Source organism: Apostichopus japonicus, chromosome 16, assembly GCF_037975245.1.
Source record: "Apostichopus japonicus isolate 1M-3 chromosome 16, ASM3797524v1, whole genome shotgun sequence".
Lineage (NCBI taxonomy): Eukaryota > Metazoa > Echinodermata > Holothuroidea > Aspidochirotida > Stichopodidae > Apostichopus > Apostichopus japonicus.
The window spans coordinates 19,749,873-19,772,653 of NC_092576.1; the positions used below are offsets into that span (position 1 = coordinate 19,749,873).

The window sequence follows — 22,781 nt, forward strand, 5'->3', positions numbered from 1 at the left end:
TGTAAAATTTGTTGTACACATATATAGGTTAACGTTTCATTTATATGTTCTTCAGGAATCACACAATAACAGAAATTCAATGATATTTAATGGTAACGGGTCTAAGACTATAGTCAACTATCCCCATTCCCTCTTTTGTGGTATGTTATTTACATTTTCTATTGTGTACTTTGCAAAGAGGGCAATTATGTAGGTGAACAGGCTCCCGGTTCCGCTTACGTTTTAGTAATCACAAATAGTATATTTCGTGATAATTTGATCAGATTCCCAGTTTCCGAACATTTCAATCTTCATAGACATTCTCTCAAAAACTGAAAATGTATTTTAATTGCCTCGAACTTCAAATTCGCTACTCATGGGCGGCGATCCGTACTTCCGAGTGGGGGGGATATGACCTTGTTGACTATCTAAGCGTAGCGCCACCATGAGTTGGCGCGAAGCGTACAAGAAAATTTTGGGATTAACAAACCCTCTAGATGGCCGGAAACGGCACTTCCCGAGGTTTCCAAGCGGCATATACCCAACTTTAAAATAGGGATATCATGTCCGAAATATCTCATAATCAGGATCCAAAATACTTTTTTTTTTTTAAATTTCGGGTGTTACTTTGGGAAAATTGCCCCTGTCAATCTTGTTTCAGGCGCTACGTTAGATGTTCGAGAGCTCTTTTATATTATTCGATGAAGAAAATGGCCTCATGCAGGCTATTATAGGCCTATACACATGCAATACACAATTACACATAGTTACATTCGTAGGTACCGATTGCTAGGGCATCCAGGTGAAACGTGTATTAAGCATTACCCTGGTAACATGAGATTCTCAGCTGTTCGAGAGAACATGTACGTGTGTAGGCCTACTACAGGGCCTATATGAATACTATGAGGGTGCATATATGTACTATATCCATACCGTGGGCGCAATAATACATTTTGTTGTTATAGGGCCAATGAAGCCTACAGTCAACTATTCTTGCTTTATAAAGACGGTTTATTTGAAAAGATCGCACTGCGTTTATGGTAGGCGAGAAATGAAGCTAAAAAAGGAGCCGTACAATCACGACGATGCATAAATGTAGGCATGAAAATATTCTTATCCCTGGCATTTGGTGGGGGGGGGGATATGGTGTATTACATCCCCTCCACCCATTTTCATGGGGGGATATATCCCCCTTCCCCCCAGGATCGCCGCCCATGTCGCTACTGAACGTAAACGTAAAGAAATCGATTGGATCTTTCGTATTAAGTCACCGGCCTCGACAAAGACTTGGGACCCCTTAGTGCCTTAGTGCCTTAACAACTATCAGTTCTACAAACATGTTATCCGTTCTTTGCTCATTCATCCGCTTCCTGTAAAGTCATGGTTTATTTGGTTTTAATTCCATCAATGCAACTTACACTTATCTAGCGTCACACTTTCATTGTGTTAGTATATTTTGTACTTTTCATTCGACTGCCAAGTACTGCTAACGAAGGCCCCAAGGGGACCGAAATTCTAATATATTTTCTAAAACTTTACTCCTTATTTGTCAATTATGAGTCATATCTTATTTCTCTGGTTTTCTATAATAATAATAATAATAATAATATATATATATATATATATATATATATATATAAGTATACATATATATATGTATATATAAATATATATTTATGTATATATATATAAATATATATATATATATATATATATATATATATATATCTGCAGCCTTATTTTCAATGAAATGCAGCATATATTTGTTTAATGCAGCTTCTTTGTTATTCCCATCCATCCATACCTTTACACGTACATGCATTGCATACATACATACACTCACGCATGCACACATGCATACACCATGGAGGGAAAACTGGTTTTACCTCCATGGAGGTTAAACTGTTTTTACCTCCATTTTACCTGGGTTTTTTTACCTGCTTTTGACCTCCATGCATACACATACTGGTAGGATCCTATTCGCCAAACACACTGTTTTCATTATTTACAACTATAGTTCTAATTAAAGGCTAAGGCCATGGCATGTCGTCAACTTAAAAAACGTTAACCTTCATTTCCTGTGTGAGAGAACGCAACGTGATAGGAATGATTACGTAATATCATCTTTCATCGGCCCTCTCGATGTTGACCGCAAACGTGGAGATGTTCAACCAGACTTTCTGTTGTCTTTTTTTCTACCACAAACATCCGCACTATTATTTGATATCGTAAATTTTCACTGTCGTAGTTCCATACACATACGTATACGTTTGTTAGACCAGGGAGTTGTTCAGACCACCAACGTATTTAAACCCTGACAAGGTTAGACTGCTCATGCACGGATGCACCAAACGCAAAATCGTACAGCCGAAGTTGCGAAAAAGTTCGAAACGCCTAAATAATAATTTTATAAAATGACGAGACCAAGAAATTGGTGTGTGGCAGAGGAAGACTCAAGATTTTTCTTTTTTTCGGACTTGTCCGGACTCTACTTTTGGAACCAAAGAGCCCTTGTCACCAATTACATGAAGATTCGAAATATACCGCCGATCCCAAACAGCATTAAGGTGAGGAAAATGTTTGGACTTATTTCCGTATAATGAAATATATTTTGTGTTAAGAATAACCAAGTGGAGTTTTTGGTTTTTGCATGTATATGGGTATGCTTTTAAAATAAATTGAAAGTGCATAGCCAATCGCCCCAAATCATAGCACGCTAAAATTGCTAGGCGTTTTCAAAAAGTACTTTCCTGGAAGCATTCTTTCTCCATTTGTTCTCAAATATTCTAAATGAACACCCAAAGCCATTCTTACCAAGGAAGTGATACTTCCCATGTTCGTACACTACTTGCAAGTACAACTTTCTCAGACAAATTATTCCATAACCCTCTGAGAATAAAAAGGAGTTTTGACAAATATATGGTACTTATAACTTCTGGAGTTTAAGACATTGATCTCTGGTAATTCTGCTTGGCAAACCTGAAAAGGTCAGTGAAGGATAAAATGTCTAAACCATACCATTCTTGAAAACCCGAATCAAGTCACCGCGTAATTAACCGACCTATAACCTCCATTGTGGTGGGTTAACTGTCAGAATGCACATTATCAGTGTTTTTTATCTTCATACAGAACTGACATCAACAGTGAATACTATTGTTCTCTGACTCGAGTCAAAGGACGCTTGAACCGCAGTGTGCTAATGTAACTGCCAAGCGTAACTTATTTGTGATTGCAGGTGTCCAACCGCAGTGTAGACAAGCGTTTAACGTTATACCTTGAATTCGAACTTCTTCATGATCTGTCGTCATATTTTGTGTATTACTATTTTTAAGTTGTTCATACAAGCACATAATGGACACCCTATACATTGCTCTAGACTGACGTTGACGAAAAAACCGTCGGTGTCATGTAGTGTGGCTTGTCTACAACCCAAACTGATTAGAAAAGATATTTCAATCAATTTTGACTTGATTGTGAGTGAAAAAAATGCTACTTGAAGCAGGTGCAATAACAAGCAAAGCTGACAGCCATTTAACAAGTCAACGAGTGACACTCCTGACGGTTTCTACTACTGCAATCTGTTTCTGTGATATTTTCCGACGAACAAGAAAACGGCGACCACAGTCGCGTACTAACATACAAGTGCTACCTCCTTAAGCTTATATTATGTACGTACGTGAATTTGACATAAAACTTGAGGGTCAAAGGTGAAAAAGTGAAGTACACTACATGATGTGAGTTAGTATTAAACGTTAGGCCTACTTCAAGTTGATTCAATGACTAGGGTATACCAGCTTTTTAAATTTATTATTCCTCTCGACAATTTACGGTACAATTAAAGGCAGGAGCCCAGGAAGTTATTGACCAAGCGATTTTGCCAATTTTTTGACAAGTTCGGTTCGTTGTAATACGCCTCAAATAAAACTTAGAAGAAAAGGGGCCTCTACGGGCTTTAACTTAAGCCCTAGGTAGCGTGCACACTATTTCTAGACTGAAGTCTGTGTAGGCTAGGTCACAACATCAAAGGTGAGTCCTAATTTCGTGCAGCTATTTGATTAATTCGATTGATGCTTCACGTTCCTTAACCTTCAGCTTTCATTTAAAAAAAAAAAAACGTGTGTCTTTGTTGTTTGCACCTACATATCTGTTAAAATTTCGTAGAAAATAACATTGTCACGTCCAACTCCAACTTAGCAAGAGCTAGGCCCTAGCCTAAGCCTATTTAATCAGTGAAGCCAGGATAGTGTTAACATATCAAAATTGTTAAAACGTGAAGTGCTCCTAAATCCTAATTTCGTTCCTGTTGTCGGCTACTCCAAAATCCTAAAATTTTATTGCAACTATATAATTAGTTTTGAATCAATATAATATAGTAACAAGGAATATTATTGCTTCAGAGACTGACATGCACCAGTGCAGCAAAATGCTTACAGTCTTCAATTTCATGGGGGTGAAAGCCTCATGTGTACCCCTTCTCCCCTCTGGGTCTGACATTGGGCCAAGATTGGGGTTGAGATATTGGAGTCCAAGGAGTCAAAGGACACTAGCATATTATCATATTCAGGTTTACTAACTGCTCTTTTCCACTTTAAAACAGACCTTCAACATCAGGAAGTAAAGAGAAAAGAAAGGCTCAGCACAAGTTACCTGTGCTTCACAAAAAGAGGAAGAGTAATAAGGATCAGCCAGTTGTCAGCCCTTTAGAATTCATCAAGAAGGAAGTCAATGCAGCATTCTTAGGTGAGAACCCTTAGAAGCTGTCAGGTACGGTAGCAGTACAATATACTGCCTCAGGAATTGGAATTGTTGTGGTTTTAGAACAGGGGGCCCCTACTAGCCAGATTGAGCATGCCAGACAATCTAATCTGGCCCACCAAAAGACAAAGGGAAAAAAAAACTTTTTGGTTCACCAATTTACTGGACAAAAAAAAAATGAAGAGAATTTGAATAAGGGTTAATTTTCAACACGAAAAAACATTGATAAAAGTTTGTCATAGATGCTAAAACAATCATCTTCCATTTTCAGCAATCTATTTTTGGCCTTTTGTTAGTCAAACTTTCCTCCTGTGGCTACCATGGTGGGCCCGCATACTGTATGAGTAATATTCAGCAACCCACAACTAAAAGGACAGTAGGAAGCTGTTAAATTCATTTTACATCAGTTTCTGTGCAGTGTCCTTCATACTGAGCCATCTGTATGCCTCCTACTACATGCCCATTAAGAACTGCCTCAACTGTTGACTTTTCACCAGAAATTTACAACATCAATAGAAGTATCAGTTTTTATTTGAGTGTTATAGGGGAGGGGTCAGAACCCCATTAATAATGTGTTCATTAATTGAACATTGCTTTTCAACATACTTTAACAATCATTATAGTCACTGTGTACATTTGGTTTGAATAGTATTTTTAGCTTTACAAAGTTTACGGAAAACCTTTTGCATACCTACAGTATGGCATTTCCCTGTCAGTTGATGTTAGCTTTGCAGAAATTTACTTACCATCATTTTTACTTCTCCACAGGTGTTGCAAATAGAAAATCTAGAAGTTGGTCGGAAGTTGAGAGAAGTGAATGTGTAATTTCTCACCAAACTAAAAGAGGCTATGTTAGATTTTAACAACCACAATATCAACCACTGACTGTTATAGCAACAACTTTGGAAAACTTGGAGAATTTTTCAGAACCCACAGTGAGTAATCAGCACTTGATTATAAAGTGATTTTTATAATGGAGTGCTTCATAATTGTTTATCAAAAACCATGCAGCAGTGACTGCTTGTGTGTGCATATGTGAGAGAGAGATGCCTTAGCTCAAATTTTGAGAACTTTGATAATTCAACAAGTGCAATATGCATGAAGTTCATACTTGGTAGAAAGCTACCCCTTAGCAAATTCTCAGCTGCAATTGTTATTTAATTGACAGTGGTCAACCGTTAAAAACCCTATAAATGACCTTACTGAAGTAAAGGTTAAGTGAAATTAGTATGCTTATCCCTCAATCGAGTGCTTACCACTTGCTGTTACTTAGTACGTCAAAAACTGATTGAGGTCCACACCACCTAAAAATCTGAAACTTTGTTAACAGGTTATCTCACCATGTACAGCTTACATATAGTTCACACTTTGAACAATTAGAAGAATGTATTCGGTAGATCTACCACCTTAGTAAATTCTTCACTGTTATTGCTTTGGGAGGGGCCAAAGGTCATATGAGATAACCAATGGTCTAAACCTGAAAACTTTGTGAATGAGCTAACTCAAAGAATAAAGCTACATAGAATGTCAAATTTGTTCCTCTGATTGAATACTTGCCATCTATAATGTTAACTTTTTTTGAGGTCAAATGTCATTTGAGGTCAATTTTAGTTAAATTCTGAAAACATATCTCACTAAGTACAGCTTGCATGAAGTTAATGCTCAGTATGAAGACACTCTTAGTAAATGCTCAGCTGATAGTGTGTTGGGAGAAGTCAAAGTCATTTGAGGTCACTAGTGGTCAACAACTGACAACTTTTCTAGCTGAAGAAGTGAAGTTTTGGTAAATTTCAAATTTGATAGGAATTAAGCATTTGTCTTCTATTTTTTGGGCTGTTTCGGTCAAGGTCACTCGAGGTCAGTTAATTTCAGTCTGAAAAACTTCTTAAACATGGTACCTCACCATGCACATGGCAATATTAGCCCTAGACAAGAAGAACAACTTGAACAGATCTTTTACTTGACATGTGGATTCCTACATACATCATAATATTAAGAACCTTTGAAAACATGATAACTCAGGGTTGTCCACACCATATCTTTGAGTACACATTTAGTTCTCCTTTGCTAATAGTTGCAAGAGATTTTTTTTCCATTTCACTGTGGATCCCATGTACTCAGTAGAACTCTCCCCTCCAATGCCCTACAATAACAATAGGCAAAGGAATCACTAAGCCCTGTGGCTTTCTGTTTGCATGTCAATTACACCTGATCTTTGAGGACAAAAGTCTGACATTACGCTACTTTGACTTAAGTTACTGATATATTCATGTTCACATTTTGTAACAAATTTTTCTTTCAGGCAAATGGATACCATTATGAAGTTATTGGTGGCATCCACAATCTGACAGCCTGTAAGGAGCTGAGGGAGAGAAATCCAGACAAGAATGTAAAGATACAAAACTTTGGTTAGCAAACAAGCACATCAAAATAGGGGAAACCAGGCATCAGATGAGCATTGAGGTAAAGGTGACTACTAGGAATGTTGTTTTTATTAGCTCATACAAGCATGCTGGTGTGAGCTATTGTTACAGTGCAGCGTCTATCACTCTATCACTCTATCCATCAACAATTGGTAAAACCGCTCCCACTCGCACAGTGTTTGATGGAATTTCATGAAACTTGGACACAAGGACCATTGGGTATAGGGCCATCAGAGATGGTCCGAAATTTGGGGTCAAAGGTCACCTGTGGGCCGTAATGGGCCATTTTGTGGAAATACGCAAAATGCTTCTCCTACAGATTCCATGGTACAATGTTGAGGGTTTGTCACGATAGTACTATGGAAGTTTTACCTTCAGGGTGTTCATGAATTTGAGATCAAAGATCAACTAGGGGTCTTTTGTGGCCCGGGCCGCGGCCCTATATTTTCAAATTGCTCCTGTTCGTACAGTGTATGGCCAGTTATAATGAAACTTGGTCACAATGTTCCTCGGGATGAGAGTTACGAGGGGTGTTCAGAAAATTGAGGTCAAATGTCATTTAGGGGGTCATTCTTTGTAATATTTTCAAATATCTCAATCTCCTCAAGATTTTGATGGATCATATTCAAAGTTGAACTGATGATTGTTGGATTGTGTGAATAAGGTGATGCCTTATTATTTAAGTTTATTAATTACAATTAATCCCCATTGCTTAAAAAAATCTGAGCCTTCACCTTTTGCCAAAGCTCCTTTAATTTGTCTCCCAGTCTCTGCAGTGTTTGTTTACATTTGTGGTTAAGCTCTGCAGAGGCTGTTAGTGGAATTAAAGCAGGACTGGGAGTTGTTATTAATTGTTGAACTGTAAGCAGGAGAGCCCTATAGCCAATCAGCACTTGCCGATTCTTAGAAGTCTTTGAGCCTGAGGTATGTAGGCAGCCAGCCAAAATTTTGGCAAGGAGTGCTTCAGGTCTGCTCTGGTAGAGGGGAGAAAGTTTAATAGGGTAGGTCAGTGGTATTGTTTGAGAGAGTGGGTAAAATAGGATTTAAAGAGGGAAAATAGGAATTATAGCCAGTGGTGTGGCCAGGGTTCTGCTAACGGAGGGGGGAGGGGGGTTATCCCTCATGGGCCCAAAATTGGTGGAATCTGAAAAATGGCCTGAAATTTGGTAGGCCATAAAGTTTTGTGGGCCCTACATTTTTAAGCTCAAAAAGGTATCAGCTTCTGCACCATTGGTGCTCTAGTAGAAGAATTTCTGCCGAGCAGTTATTCATCTCATTCCTCCATATTGTATATTCAGGTTGCAATGACCTATGCATTAAGACATTGAAAGTGTGTATGGAAAGTCCTTGTCTACACATAACACATAACTTTGTGTTGTGCACACAGAATCGCTCTCTTACAGTATGTGAATTTTCAAATAATTGTTATCTAATCACTCTCATAGGGAGGATTAGGTACAATATTGTAGTTCCTTTGCCAGTTGGACCATTAACAGTATTACGCAACAGTTGCCATGGTAGTGGTTAGTTTTCCCAATAGGGGTCATTCATTGTGGGGTATTGCATGGTCACCGGAAGTGTTTGACTGAGGGAGGGGTAAAAGTTGTCTGTGTGGGGTGTCCAATTTTATGTCAAACAGTCCTCTTAAATGGCTGGGTTGATTTTCTTAAAACTTGGTATGAAGGTGTTTTAGGGTTAAAGTCTATGTCTAGCAGACCCCCCAGAAACATAGGTCAAATGTCACATCAAATTCAATTCAATGTTTTAATTCAATATTACTCCAAGGGGACACATTACATTCAAATGGAATCTTCACTTGTATAATGGGAACAACATGTAGGCTACTAATACAGCCAGAAATGTGACCTCTGTCATAGTATTACTCAGATTGTAGAGGACAGCAGAGTGATAGCACTGCAATCATATGACAGTATAGTCCTGCTAACTTATCATATCAAAAAACATTTGCAGTCTTTGTTCATTTGTTTTTTTACTATCAATGCAACAGATAAAAAATAAATAAAATGGTTAGACTGTCAGTGTAGAATAAAGTTTTATTACTCTCTTGTTTTCTGAAGATGACACAGAAATGCTCACACTGAGTCTGTTTGGTCTGGCCATTGTGTTCAAGAGGAAAACCATTGCAAGGAAACTTTGATGGGATGATGGCACAGAACTTAATGTGCCTATTGTTGCTAGGGATGATCCTAGATCACAGAGGATGAAAATATTGTGTATAGCACTGATTAAAAGAAGCGTATTGACTTTGGTGAAGGTCAAAGGTCATTTGGGGACAACAGGGAGGTTAATTGTCTTGTAGGGTATATGTGTTCATGTTCAGGAAGTGGCAACAATGAAACAGCCACATGGTCTTCTACTCTGCAAATCCTAAAATGCTTGTTTTAAGTGTGTGTGAAATAAAAGGGGGGAGGGGGGGGGGGGGGTAAGGTTACAGTGACTTCTCTTATTATTGTATTTTTTTGGTGAAAAATTATTAGTAGGGGTATCAGTATGCCCATTAGAGCAATCTGAGGGTCTGAATACATCCTTCAGAACTGCATTGTAAGCCACTTATTGTTGTTATTAATGATGTAATTTCTTATTGCTAAATGACACTCCGAGCAGTAGGGGGTGTATCGGTACAGACTTCAGAACTGCATTCTTAGCCACCTAATGGTGTTATTATGTTATTTCAGAACTAATGGTGTAACTTCTTGGTGCTAAATGACACTCCAACCATTAGCGGGGCGTTTTGGTACACCTCTCAGAACTGTTTTGCAAGCCACTAAATTTTGTTACTTCTTGGTGCTAAATGACACTCCAACCAGTAGCGGGGCGTATTGGTACGCCCCTTAGAACTGTATTGCAAGCCACTAAATTTTGTAACTTCTTGGTGCTAAATGACATTCCAACCAATAGTGGGGCGTATTGGTACGCCCCTCAGAACTGTATTGCAAGCCACTAAATGTTGTTACTTCTTGGTGCTAAATGACATTCCAACCAGTAGCGGGGCGTATTGGTACGCCCCTTAGAACTGTATTGCAAGCCACTAAATGTTGTTACTTCTTGGTGCTAAATGACACTCCAACCAGTAGCGGGGCGTATTGGTACGCCCCTTAATGGTGTCACTTCTTGGTGCTAAATGACACTCCAACCAGTAGCGGGGCGTATTGGTACGCCCCTTAGAACTGTATTGCAAGCCACTAAATTTTGTAACTTCTTGGTGCTAAATGACATTCCAACCAATAGTGGGGCGTATTGGTACGCCCCTCAGAACTGTATTGCAAGCCACTAAATGTTGTTACTTCTTGGTGCTATATGACATTCCAACTAGTAGCGGGGCGTATTGGTACGCCCCTTAGAACTGTATTGTAAGCCACTAAATGTTGGTACTTCTTGGGGCTAAATGACACTCCAACCATTAGCGGGGCGTATTGGTACGCCCCTTAGAACTGTATTGCAAGCCACTAAATTTTGTTACTTCTTGTTGCTAAATGACACTCCAACCAGTAGCGGGGCGTATTGGTACGCCCCTCAGAACTGTATTGTAAGCCATTAATGGTGTTTCTTCTTGGTGCTAAATGACACTCTCTTGCAGTTGTGGGGTGTATTTGTTTCACTGATTCACTTTTGTACAGGGACAAGAGGTATTTTTCTTCCTTTTAATTCATGTAAGAAATTAACCTACTAAATTTCAGTTTATGGTCATGTAGATAAAATATAACATGAAATACATAAGTTGGTACAAACAAAGAATAATTTTCTCATTGTGTTATTTTTTGTCTCAAATTTATGTATCTGCAGTATGATTACAATGCATTTGCCTTTTTAACTCACATTCCCTGGTGGAAATTCCAGTTGAACTTTTGAACTGGGTTCAACTGGAATTTTCTATACGGAAATTGGCCCAAATTTGAACTAGGTTGAAATGGGTGAACTGGGGTTCCCAACTGTTTCAACTATGTTTAACTGGGTCCAACTGGTTCAATTATGTTTAACTGGGTCCAACTGGTTCAACTGTTTTACTGGGTCCAACTGGTTCAACTATGTTTAACTGGGTCCAACTGGGTCCAACTGGTTCAACTGTTTTACTGGGTCAACTATGTTTTACTGGGTCCAACTGGTTCAACTATGTTTTACTGGGTTCAACTGGGTCAACTATGTTTTACTACTAATATTTTTAAATAGGTTGAACTGGGATTCTCAACTGGTCCAATACTCGACCCGGTTGGGATCCCCCTAAGGGTTTAAATTTAAAGGTTATTTGGTAAAAGAGCTCAGTATTACATATGACAATTGAATAGATAAGCTTAAATTCATGAATAGAAGGATGCCAACATATGTTGTTTGTAGAACTAAATATACTGTATTAAGAAAATGTGAAACCTACTACAATTTAAAAAAAAACATGACATTGACGAGTAAAATTTGCTGAAACCTATTTTAAAAATACAAATAACATAAAAGGCAAGGTGAAATATACTGGCAGGAATCTGAGGAAGTATAAGTTATGAAATACATAAGTGAGAAAGACATGACATTGTGAGAAAGTTGATAACTTATTTAAGATATACAAATAAAATAAACGGCAAGGTGAAATAAAAATTTAAAAATAGGCAAGGTGAAACATACTGAAATATACTGGCAGGAATCTGAAGTATGAGTTATGAAATAAATAATCCTATAGTGTGAATTTGAAAAAAGGTACTTAAAGATTAAAAATATGAATCGATGGAGTGTAACAGTTTTTTACAAGATATTTAAGAATATACTCGGGTTCCAAAAGCAAATGTATATATAATTTAAGTTAAAGCACACCATCGTGGCAAGGTGAACATCTCAAAAGAAGATAAAACATCCATCTCTCCCCTCCCCTCCCCTCCCTAGATATTGTAGCATGTCAGACTTTGTTTTTATTGGTCCTTTTTCCTTTGTGTCCTGTTCAAATCCATTATTTTTTCTGTTATAAATTTTTTAAACTTCTTTTGCTCGATGGCAAATTCCTCCTTAGAAAGGTTCTGCCTCTCCAACCGATCTTCATAGCATGCTACAAAAGGAAAGAAAAAACAGATTGATTAATCAAAAATGTCTACAGCTGTAAACATATGTATACGATAGAGAAATAAAAGCTTATGTTTGTACTATATATATATATATATATATATATATGTATATATATATATATATATATATATATTTATACATATATATATACATATATATATACATATATATATATATACATATATATACATATATATATATATATATATATATATATATATATATATATATATATATATATATATATATATATATATGTAATACATACATCATAGCTCCCAAGTTTGGATTAGTGAGATGTGGGTCCCAGGGCTGCCAGAGTAGATCTTTACACTAAGCAGAGTGCCACTATGTTGGCAAGTAATGCATCTCAGTACATGTTAGACATGCATGTATCAACATTTTTATTGCTTGTTTAACTCATGGTTCAAAAACAGTGCAATATTATTATTAATTTTTCACTAAAGTTATCATTGCTTTATACATCAAAGAAATTATGTTAGTGCATAATGGATAACATCCACCTTAACATTTATTATCATCAAGCTAGCATAACCACATGTTTGTTTATTTCTATAATATTATTTATGCACCAGATTTGAAATGGAATATTTGAGATGTTGCACATATATATGTATATGTGTATGTATGGCAGGTTGCTGGTTGGCATTTTGACTCATGCCCACTTGCTCAAAATTGCATGTTAGTGTTTTGCCTAGCCAAAAATAAAGAGAGTGGGTATTTAAGTTCAAAACCTCTTATTTTATGATAAGTATTGGCAGGGTTGTAGCTAAACAATGTTCAGTGGGGGTGGACCGACACCAAAGTTTGGCACGTAGTGTACCACAACATTTATTTTCCAACAAATGACTCCCAGATTGCTTGAATATATAACTCCCATGTGACTAACCGTTTTCACTTACCTTTCATAGTGTCCAACTTCACTGGGCTTAGAGGTGGCTTCGCAGCATTCCCTTTAAAGCGGTTGCAAGCTTTCCCATCGACGGACTTGTCTTTTAGTTTGTCAGACCCCCAAATTGCCACGGCCAGATTCTTGACAAAAACAGAATTTTTATTTTGCAGTTGAAGCATCTCCCATGTCTTCACTGGTAACCAAACATTTTGTCCAATGTGAACCTGCAAAAAAAAATGAAACAAAATAGTCTTCACTCTTTAAAAAATACAGTAATTCACTTCATTTTCATTTCAGGATAAGCAGTTTTGTTCGGCTGAGCTTTGGAGAAAAAAAAACCTTGTGCATTGTCTGTGTTTGTACTCCCGTGACCTCTGAAATTATTACTGATAAACGTGTTGATATTAGCTTTGAAATAGAATCACCCGAAATTACCTAAGAATTAGGTTTGTAAAATGCTAGATTGCATGAAGTGTGGGCCGACAATTAAACCACGCAACTAGTGCTATCTTACCACTGCATTTGTTCTACAAGGCGTATAGTACATGGGGCAACATAATGCAACTGGTTTTCTCGACTGGTTAACCAATGAACCGGAAATGCACAGCACTAGTTTGATTGTGATTGTTTGGTGTAGTTATCTAACTCACTGACCATACTGACATGCACAAGCATGCTTTGTTTGTAAGCCTTTCAAACTCTCACAATAGTTATACAGTACATGATCACTTTTTTCCAGAGGAAGAATAATTGCCTCAAGTGTTACATTCTGCCTTAATGTTGCTTAAACACTTTTGCATTACCTTATCACCAGTGGTTTTGTACTTAGAGGGGCCATCACTTCTTTCCATCCGACAAGGTTCCTCTTCAGGGACAATTTCGGGTGAAGATGGTGGAAAGGTGGTGTGCCTGGTTGGTACTTCTTTGGAATTTCTTGGATCCTTGACATCTGATGAGGGAAAATAATAAAAAAAATATTTGTATTTAATTGATATTTGAATAGATTTATGGGTGCTGACCATGGTGTTATCTACACAATATAACAACACACTATAAAAAGTTTTTCATTTTGTTAACAGTAGATCTATAGTGTACAAATGAAGCCTTACTTGAAATTAGATCGATAGTTTAATGTTCATAATGTTCAGTGTAGGGCATCATCACATTTGTAGCATAAACGTGTATGCTGTATACTTCACTAATGACTTTCGCAAAGTATATCATTATGCCAAAAGGACACTCCATGTTTGAACAACGGTCAAGGCAATTGGTAAATTTTGAAATATCTGTGAGCCTCTTTTGATGGTGACATCTTAAATTGGAAACCTATGTCTAAATCAACTGGTTATTTGCACAGATATGGTATACATAGGCTATGTACATGTAACCTTGTTAGGTACAATTTCAAAATGCTTGTTAATAAGCGAGAACTTACAACTTAATAAAGCAATACTACCTTTCTTTTCACAATGTGGGCAGCTCAGTTTTTCCAACAGTGCTCTCTGCAGTCGGATGTTCAAATCCTGCACTTCTTTCATCTTTGCCCCCAGTTCCTTGTTTCTTGTCATCAGCTCTTGGTTTTTCATCTCCAGACCATGGCATTTCCTCTTCATTTCTGGTTCATCTCCAAAAACAGCACTCCTTTTTCGGCACTCAAGCCGTTCTGACAGCAATTTCTTAAGAGAGCTGCTCTTAGCTTTTTGTTGTTCTTTTTTTTTCTCTTTCTAAAAAAACATAATGGATTCCAAATTAGAATTTATTAGCTAAATCAACTTGATAATTTTGATAACAAGTGTTAATAGCATATAATATTTCTACATGTGGATAATAATAATAATTTCAAATGTTCCCATCAAGTGCCATTGTTTTAAATAAAATATATTTTGATTGTGGGATAAATGTGGTAGACCAAAGACCAAAATATTGTAGGCCTTTTTTAATAGTACTTCGAACAGCACATTCACATATCTATCACTCTATATTAACACATACAATTTGTATTTTAGGCAGTGTTGTGAATATTAAAGACCATGAGAGTGTACATGTAAACTTTCGGTAAGCACACAGTGGGCCACCAATCTGCATTTAGTTATCAGACACTTCTTTCTATAAGTCTATATCTGTTATTTATTAACAAACATATAAAACAGATTAAAGTCCCATTTGAACTTCCATACAGGTACAGCTAGGGGTTGGGCAAAATAATGTCCAAAGATAATGCATACAGTAGAAGAATTTTTTAACCAAGTTATGCAAAACATTCTGGCAAATCTCAGAATTTGATTGATTAAACTTGTACAGGGAATGGAACTAAGTGGGTTACCTTACGTTGTGTGATTCCTGGGGATAATGAATCATTGGGCTTTAGCAGCTTACTAGTTGGTAAAACCTTCAAATATTAATTATAGGCAAAACAATAAATGTTGAACTATGAAATCACTTCTAATCCCACCAACTCTAATAGCATTTGCAAATGTGGCCAAAGAGAATGTACTTATTGTAGCGTCTCATAAACAAGACATTGAACAATAAAATATTTACCCTTGCTTTCCCTGAATCTAACATTTCCTGTCGTAAAGATGACGAAGCACTTTCATCTTCAGAGGAGTCCTCCACTGATGTGTCAAAGACTTTGGACACTTTGACACGTGTGCCTTCTAACTTCTTCTCTAGCTCCTTTCTTGAAGCTGTAAACAAAAACAAAGAATGTGACTATTTAGTGGGTAAGATGGATCAAATGGTAAGCAGGGTTGCCATATCGGAGGGGGGGGGGGATGGAGGGAGGAAATTGGAAAAATAAAACCTAAATTTCCACCCAATAATTCTCTAGCCATTATTTACCCCCTGCTTTTAACACCCACACCCCTCCCCTCCACCTGCCTTCTCCAATTAAATTCCAAAATGTACTGGTTAAAGTACATTGTTCAAACATGCATAAGTTAAGCGACAAAATATTTATCCACAAACATATTCCCTGTGTGGTTTACCGTTTTAGTTAAAGCCTCTTTACTTGTCAACACTCTTTATATGTTAAGCTAATTATGCTGTGTTGACCGAGGCTGTTACCATCTGGTGTTCAGCTATGGTGATATGGATTAACTAGTGTAGGTGCACAAACAAAAGAGGCAAACTAACGACAGTTAATTATACTATGTAAATTGCATTGGACACAATAGCCTATATGCATATAGACTAGCCAACAGTTTGAACAAGTACAAATATAACTTACCTGCCAACAATAAAATTTGTGCCTTGTACCATGAGTCCGGGTCCTGTAAGTTGGAATCAATCTCTGTTTCATCGTCGCTGTCAATTGCCAGCCATTGTACCATATATGCTTTATTAGGTATAAAGTCTAGTTCATGCTCCGGGTGAAAGTTCTTAATGTGATTTACATTCACAATTTCACGTTCCTGATCTTTAAGATACCTAATGTATGCATAAGAAATTGACATTATGCCTTATTCACTAAGCTAGGCTCCAATAAGCTAGGCAACTATAACGTTAGGTTATGTCTAACGTTAGTGAATGTAGTATTAGGAAACAGATTTGTTAGGACTAGCCTATACAATAGTCCTAGGCCACTATCAAGTTTCAGTTCAATTCAAATATTTATGTTAAAAAGCACGTGTAAAATCAATTATAACGTTACAAGTATGTGTCAATAATATAAAGATCACAAAGAAGGGAACTCAGCCGCGGTAATAATTTGAAATTGTTGATAAAATCTGTTACAAATTGCGATTCTGCGAGGCTTCTGTTAACGTGGGTTTGCGGTTTCGGAATTTATCAATTTAGCGCTAACGCAAAACTAATGTCAAAGTGCAAATTCAGTCGGATCATACCATTCTGTACTAGGAAGGCATTTTGCCTACCAATTGTTCAAATCGCCGAAAAAAGTATAACATAAATAATTTTTAAATTTGATGAACAGTAAACGTATTTTATTTTTATTTAATACGGTACAATAGTTTAATCGTTCAATCAAAACTGTGATAAATATGACCAAGATTTATTTTACCCCCCTCATAAGTTGGCTAATTTAGCAGTTTCAATATATTACGATACGGTTACTGCTTACGAACTCTCATAATAACATTCCCGATACAATTACGCCTAAAATAAAAGCAGTCTTGTGTATTTTTCATCTGAATTGCGATTCTTGCCTGGTCGGCTATAGGTTTATTATATTGCTAGTTTCTTCGAGAAGTTATCTCATCTACGTGCAGTTATGTAAATACAACATTTATCTATACTTTTATTGAAGTGTAATACGGTTTTGTTGCGTCGTATTGACATTGTTTGGACATTGGTACGATACTGTACATGTATTTACTGCGTGTAACCCTAGCCTAGCCGGTAGTACGGAAAGTATTTATACACCGTGCATATTTTTTACGTACAGGCGTCCATTAAATGTACCTAACGAACTTCGTTGGACTCATACTAGCCTAATTCTAGGCTAGGCTGGTCTCGGTATGCACAAGAAATATTGACAAGTTCGAATCTTGGATATCGCTGTAGGCCCTAGACAAATGGATCCAAATCGAGGAAGGAAAAGGAACAATGTTTCTGTTAGACCTAAGAAAAAATATAAAGGTTACTTAGAACCTCAAAATTCTAGTGATGAAGAACCAACCATTCCTCGGAGGACCCTGAATCGTTATAAAAAAGGCAGTAAGACTCTCAAGAAGGGACAATTAGAAAACAATTGGTCCAGAGATTTCAACTGTTCCACATCCAGTGAAGATGGTAGACCTAACGATGATGTCCATAGCAGTTACGGTGAAATGGTAAGAAAACTTAATCAATAAGATATTGATACTGTAGGTCCGAATTCTCCAATATTTATAAGGTCCAGACCCAAGTGTTATGCTTAGGACCTGCCATGTAACTTATTTCACATGAAAAGGCTTTTAGACATTTATTTCCCCTTCAAATCAACCAAATTGCCTCACCAAACCAAAATTTAAAAAAAGGCATATTTTTATTTCCGGCCGTTAAAATGCCAAAATGATTTTTATTTCGGCCGTTAGAATGCCAAAATGATACCCTACTTTCGTGTAGGTGCAGCAAACATTGCCTGTGATGATCTTTACCTGTGAGGGAACTCTACCTGCAGCGAACTAATTTGCGGTGAACTTCATTATAAGTGACTTGTATTCGTAATTACCTGTAAATAGGCATACATATATCCTGTAGGCATACAAACTAAGTGTCCCATGTCAAGGATCATTGGGTTTGGGTGCAGAAAAAAATTGTTCCTGATGCAGGATAATGAAAGTAAGATTGCTACCGTGGTGATTTAAAAAAAAATGAAGCGGCTAATTTTAATTATTTTTGCAGTGTTGTACTCTGTGCCACATTCGCTTGGCCGTATATCAATTGCCATACTTGTATATTTTTCAGGTTTCTTCATCTGCTTCTGAAGGGAATTGTTCTGGAAACACTGCAGCAGCTGACTCAACAGTTGAAAGGGAGAGTGATGATTCAGGTCCACCATCTGAAGAACCCAGCAGCCCCTCATCCTCTTCAGAGACAGATAGTGATGTCCCAGCAGATGATGAAGCAGCATTCCAGGCAGATGAGACACTGAATGAACCACTTTTCCAGGGATCACAAGTAACAAAGGCTGAGGTAATCCTGATGGTCATGACTTTTGTGATGCGGCATTGTCTGTCTACAGCTGCCATGGTGGATCTTCTGCATATTATTAATAGCATATTAGGAAGAGTTGTTATACCAGCATCAAAATATGTATTTGAGAAGTTATTTAAAAGCAATTTTTTGAATTTATCATTTCATTTTTATTGCAGTTATTGTTTGAGCTTTGTTAGAACCTGGCAAGGCGTAAATGTAGGTGTTGTCTCTTGCCCACATTGTCAGAGAGATTGCAATGTTGGAAACATGCAAAATAGTAACTTTTTCATTACATCTAGTCTGAAGCATCAGATAAAGACTTTATTTGAAAGGGAGGACATAACAGTGAATCTGGCTTATAGGTACAACAGACATAAGAAACAGGAAGGAAATTTGGAAGATATTTTTGATGGTGAAATTTACAAAAATCTTGAAGAAGTACATAATTTTCCAAATAACTTCACATACACTTTTAATACAGATGGAATGCCAGTGTTCAAGTCTGCAAGTTACTCCCTTTGGCCAATCTATATCATGATTAATGAGCTTTCACCAAGTTTAAGAATGAAAAATTTACTGCTTGCTGGTGTATGGTTCGGCCAAAAAGGGCCTCGTATGAATATATTTTTAGAAAAGTTTGTAAGAGAAGCAAGAATTTTGGCTGATGATGGTGTTGAGTGGGAAAATGACGGTGAAATAATTAGAAGCAAATTCTACGGAATTCGTTGTTGTGCTGATGCTCCTGCCAGGGCAGCTTTGCAAAACCGCCTGCAGTTTAATGGATACATGGGCTGTGGTTTATGTTATCATCCAGGGCGAGCAGTAGAGAGGGTGGTCAAGTACCCTGTTGATGTTTGTGATCATGCTGAGCGATGTGATGATGAAGTGCTGGAAGACATGGTCAAGGCTTTAGATGAAGGTCGCATCATACGTGGTGTCAAAGGTCCAACACCTGTAATAAATTTGCCAAAGTTTCCATTAGTCTGGGGTTTCCCTCCTGATTTCATGCACTGCCTTCTCCTTGGTGTAGCAAGACAACTTGCTGAACTTTGGTTTAGTAGCCCAGCAAACAGTGTCTATTATATTGGTCAACCAAATGTTTTGAATAGGCTTGATAAAATTTTCAAATCAATTAAGGTTCCATCATTTGTGTCTCGTATGCCACGACCAATTACAGAAAGGAAACACTGGAAAGCCATTGAGTGGTACAACTGGTTATTTTATTTTTCCATCCCATGCTTGCATGGTGTTTTACCAGAGCAGTATTTGAGACACTTCTACGCACTTGTTCAGGGTTGCTACATCTTACTTCAAAAGTCCCTTAGTCCAGAGGATGTCAATTCAGCTGATATTTTATTGTTTAATTTTGTAGGTCATATGCAGTTGCTTTATGGGGAAAAAGCAATGACTTCCAATGTCCACTCATTAGTCCATCTGGCAAAAAGTGTCAAAATGTGGGGACCTCTTTGGACGCATTCATGTTTCCCCTTTGAAACAGCAAATGGAGAAATCAAGAATGTCTTAAAGGGCAATAGGGGTATAATGCTACAAGCCATGTACAAGTTTTTCCTTGTAAGGGCTCTGCCATTGTTTGGAGCAAATTATTGGTATCCGACAGAATCAAAGCCTTCTGTAAAGAAATGCTTTCTCCCCGAAAGCTCAAGCCAACAGAATTTATGGATTCAGTGGAATTATATGGCGCAGGCTCTGTTCAGCTATTAAGTAATGCTGAGCAAAATGCTTTACTTGTCAATGAACTTGAAGTAGTAAATGAAGCAGTGGTATATAAGCGTTTGGGGAAAGATGGTATCATATATCATTCACAGCAATACACCAAAGCTACACGGCGCAACTGCACAATGTTTTACTTGTCAAATGGACAGGTTGGAAGGATCCAAAAAGTGTTATGTATACAAAATGAATGCATTATTTTGTATAAAATGATGCACTTTGTCCCAGATAATGGTTTTCAAGACCCACAAAACAATACTGATGTTTTCCACATAAAGTTGTGTGCACATCTTTCTGAAAATGTCTCAGCAATTGCAGCAACTGAACTGTGTGGAAGTTGTTTTTTAGTTGATGTTGGCGAGAGGAGTTTCATATGTTTCCCAGCCAGCTATGTGGCTTTATAGTATTGCACATATTTACTTGAAAAAGATAGGTACACAGCACTAATTCATTTAATTATGTGAACTCAACAACATTGTTACTTATGATTAAGAACAGAGAGTTAGCAACCATTAATTATATCAATCATATACAATACACATGCTAACACACACAATAAAATGGGGGCCTTGGCCTTCTTTTTTTATGTCTAATGAAACCCTGGGTAGAACAATCCATGAGCAGGCTTTTGTTCACATGTTCTACATGTTTTGGGCCAGAAAGAGTTACTGTACATATTTTACCTGTGGTCAGTGCAGTGCAATGACAGCTGTTCAGCTAGAAAGTTGCTATCTACAGGGTTTCACTCAACCATGAAAGTCATGGGGATGATTCATTTAGGGGTGCCTGATGCTGCAGCCTTTAATTGTTAAACCTTTGTGAATGCAACAATGCAATTTCTTTATACTTCATGCAATATATAGTTTGGACATGGAATATTACTTTTTCCATCTTACACTGTATTATGATATTACAATGTGCAAATATATAATACATTATATCAATGATTATATATTATATAATATAGAATAAATCTATATTATAAGCTAATACACTGTGTGTTTTGTTTATATTATTTTTTATCATTTCATGGGGGAGGTAACTATCAGTACTTTATTACAAGTTCTTAGATTAGAACTAGGGCATTGGAATATGTCACTACATGTATAGACTGTATATATATATATATATATATATAAGTCGATCGGTGAATTAACTGGTTCCTCATCTTACCATTAAGCCAATCTATCCTACTTTTACTTCTATATCTTCCTCATCAAAAATTACCTTAATACTTCATGCGATACAGTTTGAACATGGAGTATTACTTTTTTCAACTTATTAAGATATTACAATGTGCAAATATATAAAACATCATATCAACGATTTTGCATGATAAAGAATAAAACTATATTATAAATTGAATGCACTGTGTGTTTTGTTTATTTTTTATCCTTTTATGTGGGAGGTAAATAACTATCAGTATTTTATTGGTAATACATCATTACAAGTTCTTAGATGAGGACCAGGGCATTGGGAAATGTCACTAGCTTCCTGTATATACTGTCAATTAATTGGTTCCTGTTATTAACATAAAGCCATTCTATCCTAGTTTTAGTTGTATATCTTCTTCATTAAAAACCTGTAAAAACCAACAGCCTACTTCAAACCTGTGCAAAACCAATGAACCCTTGTTCAACCCCAGCTAGGCAGGTTCACAAGTCAACAGTCTAAACCCAGTTGGGCCAGTGCAAAACCAGTGAAACCTAGTTCAACCCATCCGGGCAAGTTCACCAGTCAACATAGTCCAAACCCAGTTGGGCCAATGTGAAACCTAGTTCAAACCCAACAGGGAAATTTCACCAGTCAACATAGTTCAAACCCAGTTGGGCCAGTGTGAAACCTAGTTCAATCACAACAGGGCAAGTTCACCAGTAAACACAGTTCAAACCCAGTTGGGCCTGTGCAAACCAGTGAAACCTAGTTAAACCCCAGCTGGGTCAGTTCACCAGCCAACATAGTTCAAACCCAGTTGGGCTAGTGCAAAAACCAGTGAAACCTAGTTGAAGCCCAGCTGGACCAGTTCAAACATAGTTCAAATTCAGTTGGGCCTGAACAAACCCAGTTGAACATTGTGTAAACCCAGTTGAACCTAGCTCATGTACAGCATAGCCCAGTTGGAACCCAGTAAGACCCAGTTAAACACAGTTAAAAACCAGTTAAACATAGTAGGCCCTAGTAGAACCTAGTTGATTTTTTAACTGGGTTCTACTGGAATTTCTACTAGGGTTTTGAAGGTTTAAAGACAATGACAGTCATAGCGTAGATTTTTCCCT

The 22,781-nt window shown here is 37.2% G+C and overlaps 2 protein-coding genes and 1 long non-coding RNA gene across 3 annotated transcripts; 2 read left to right on the top strand and 1 right to left on the bottom strand.

Annotated features, from left to right (window-relative positions):
- Positions 1-1,972: 1,972 nt before the first annotated feature.
- Positions 1,973-9,568, top strand: LOC139983370 (uncharacterized). Its single transcript, XR_011798637.1, has 4 exons — positions 1,973-2,546; positions 4,577-4,719; positions 7,037-7,197; positions 9,236-9,568. It is a non-coding gene; the product is annotated as an uncharacterized lncRNA (long non-coding RNA).
- A 1,431-nt stretch (positions 9,569-10,999) lies between these two features.
- Positions 11,000-16,923, bottom strand: LOC139983372 (BEN domain-containing protein 5-like). The gene is made up of 6 exons (XM_071996888.1): positions 16,364-16,923; positions 15,676-15,821; positions 14,591-14,858; positions 13,938-14,083; positions 13,145-13,358; positions 11,000-12,204 (listed from the first exon to the last, which is right to left on the bottom strand). The coding sequence occupies exons 1-6, from the start codon at positions 16,587-16,589 to the stop codon at positions 12,071-12,073; spliced, it is 1,134 nt and encodes a 377-aa protein (XP_071852989.1). The 5' UTR covers positions 16,590-16,923; the 3' UTR covers positions 11,000-12,070.
- A 217-nt stretch (positions 16,924-17,140) lies between these two features.
- LOC139983371 (uncharacterized) lies at positions 17,141-21,973 on the top strand. The gene is made up of 2 exons (XM_071996887.1): positions 17,141-17,927; positions 18,544-21,973. The coding sequence occupies exons 1-2, from the start codon at positions 17,670-17,672 to the stop codon at positions 20,494-20,496; spliced, it is 2,211 nt and encodes a 736-aa protein (XP_071852988.1). The 5' UTR covers positions 17,141-17,669; the 3' UTR covers positions 20,497-21,973.
- Positions 21,974-22,781: the final 808 nt, after the last annotated feature.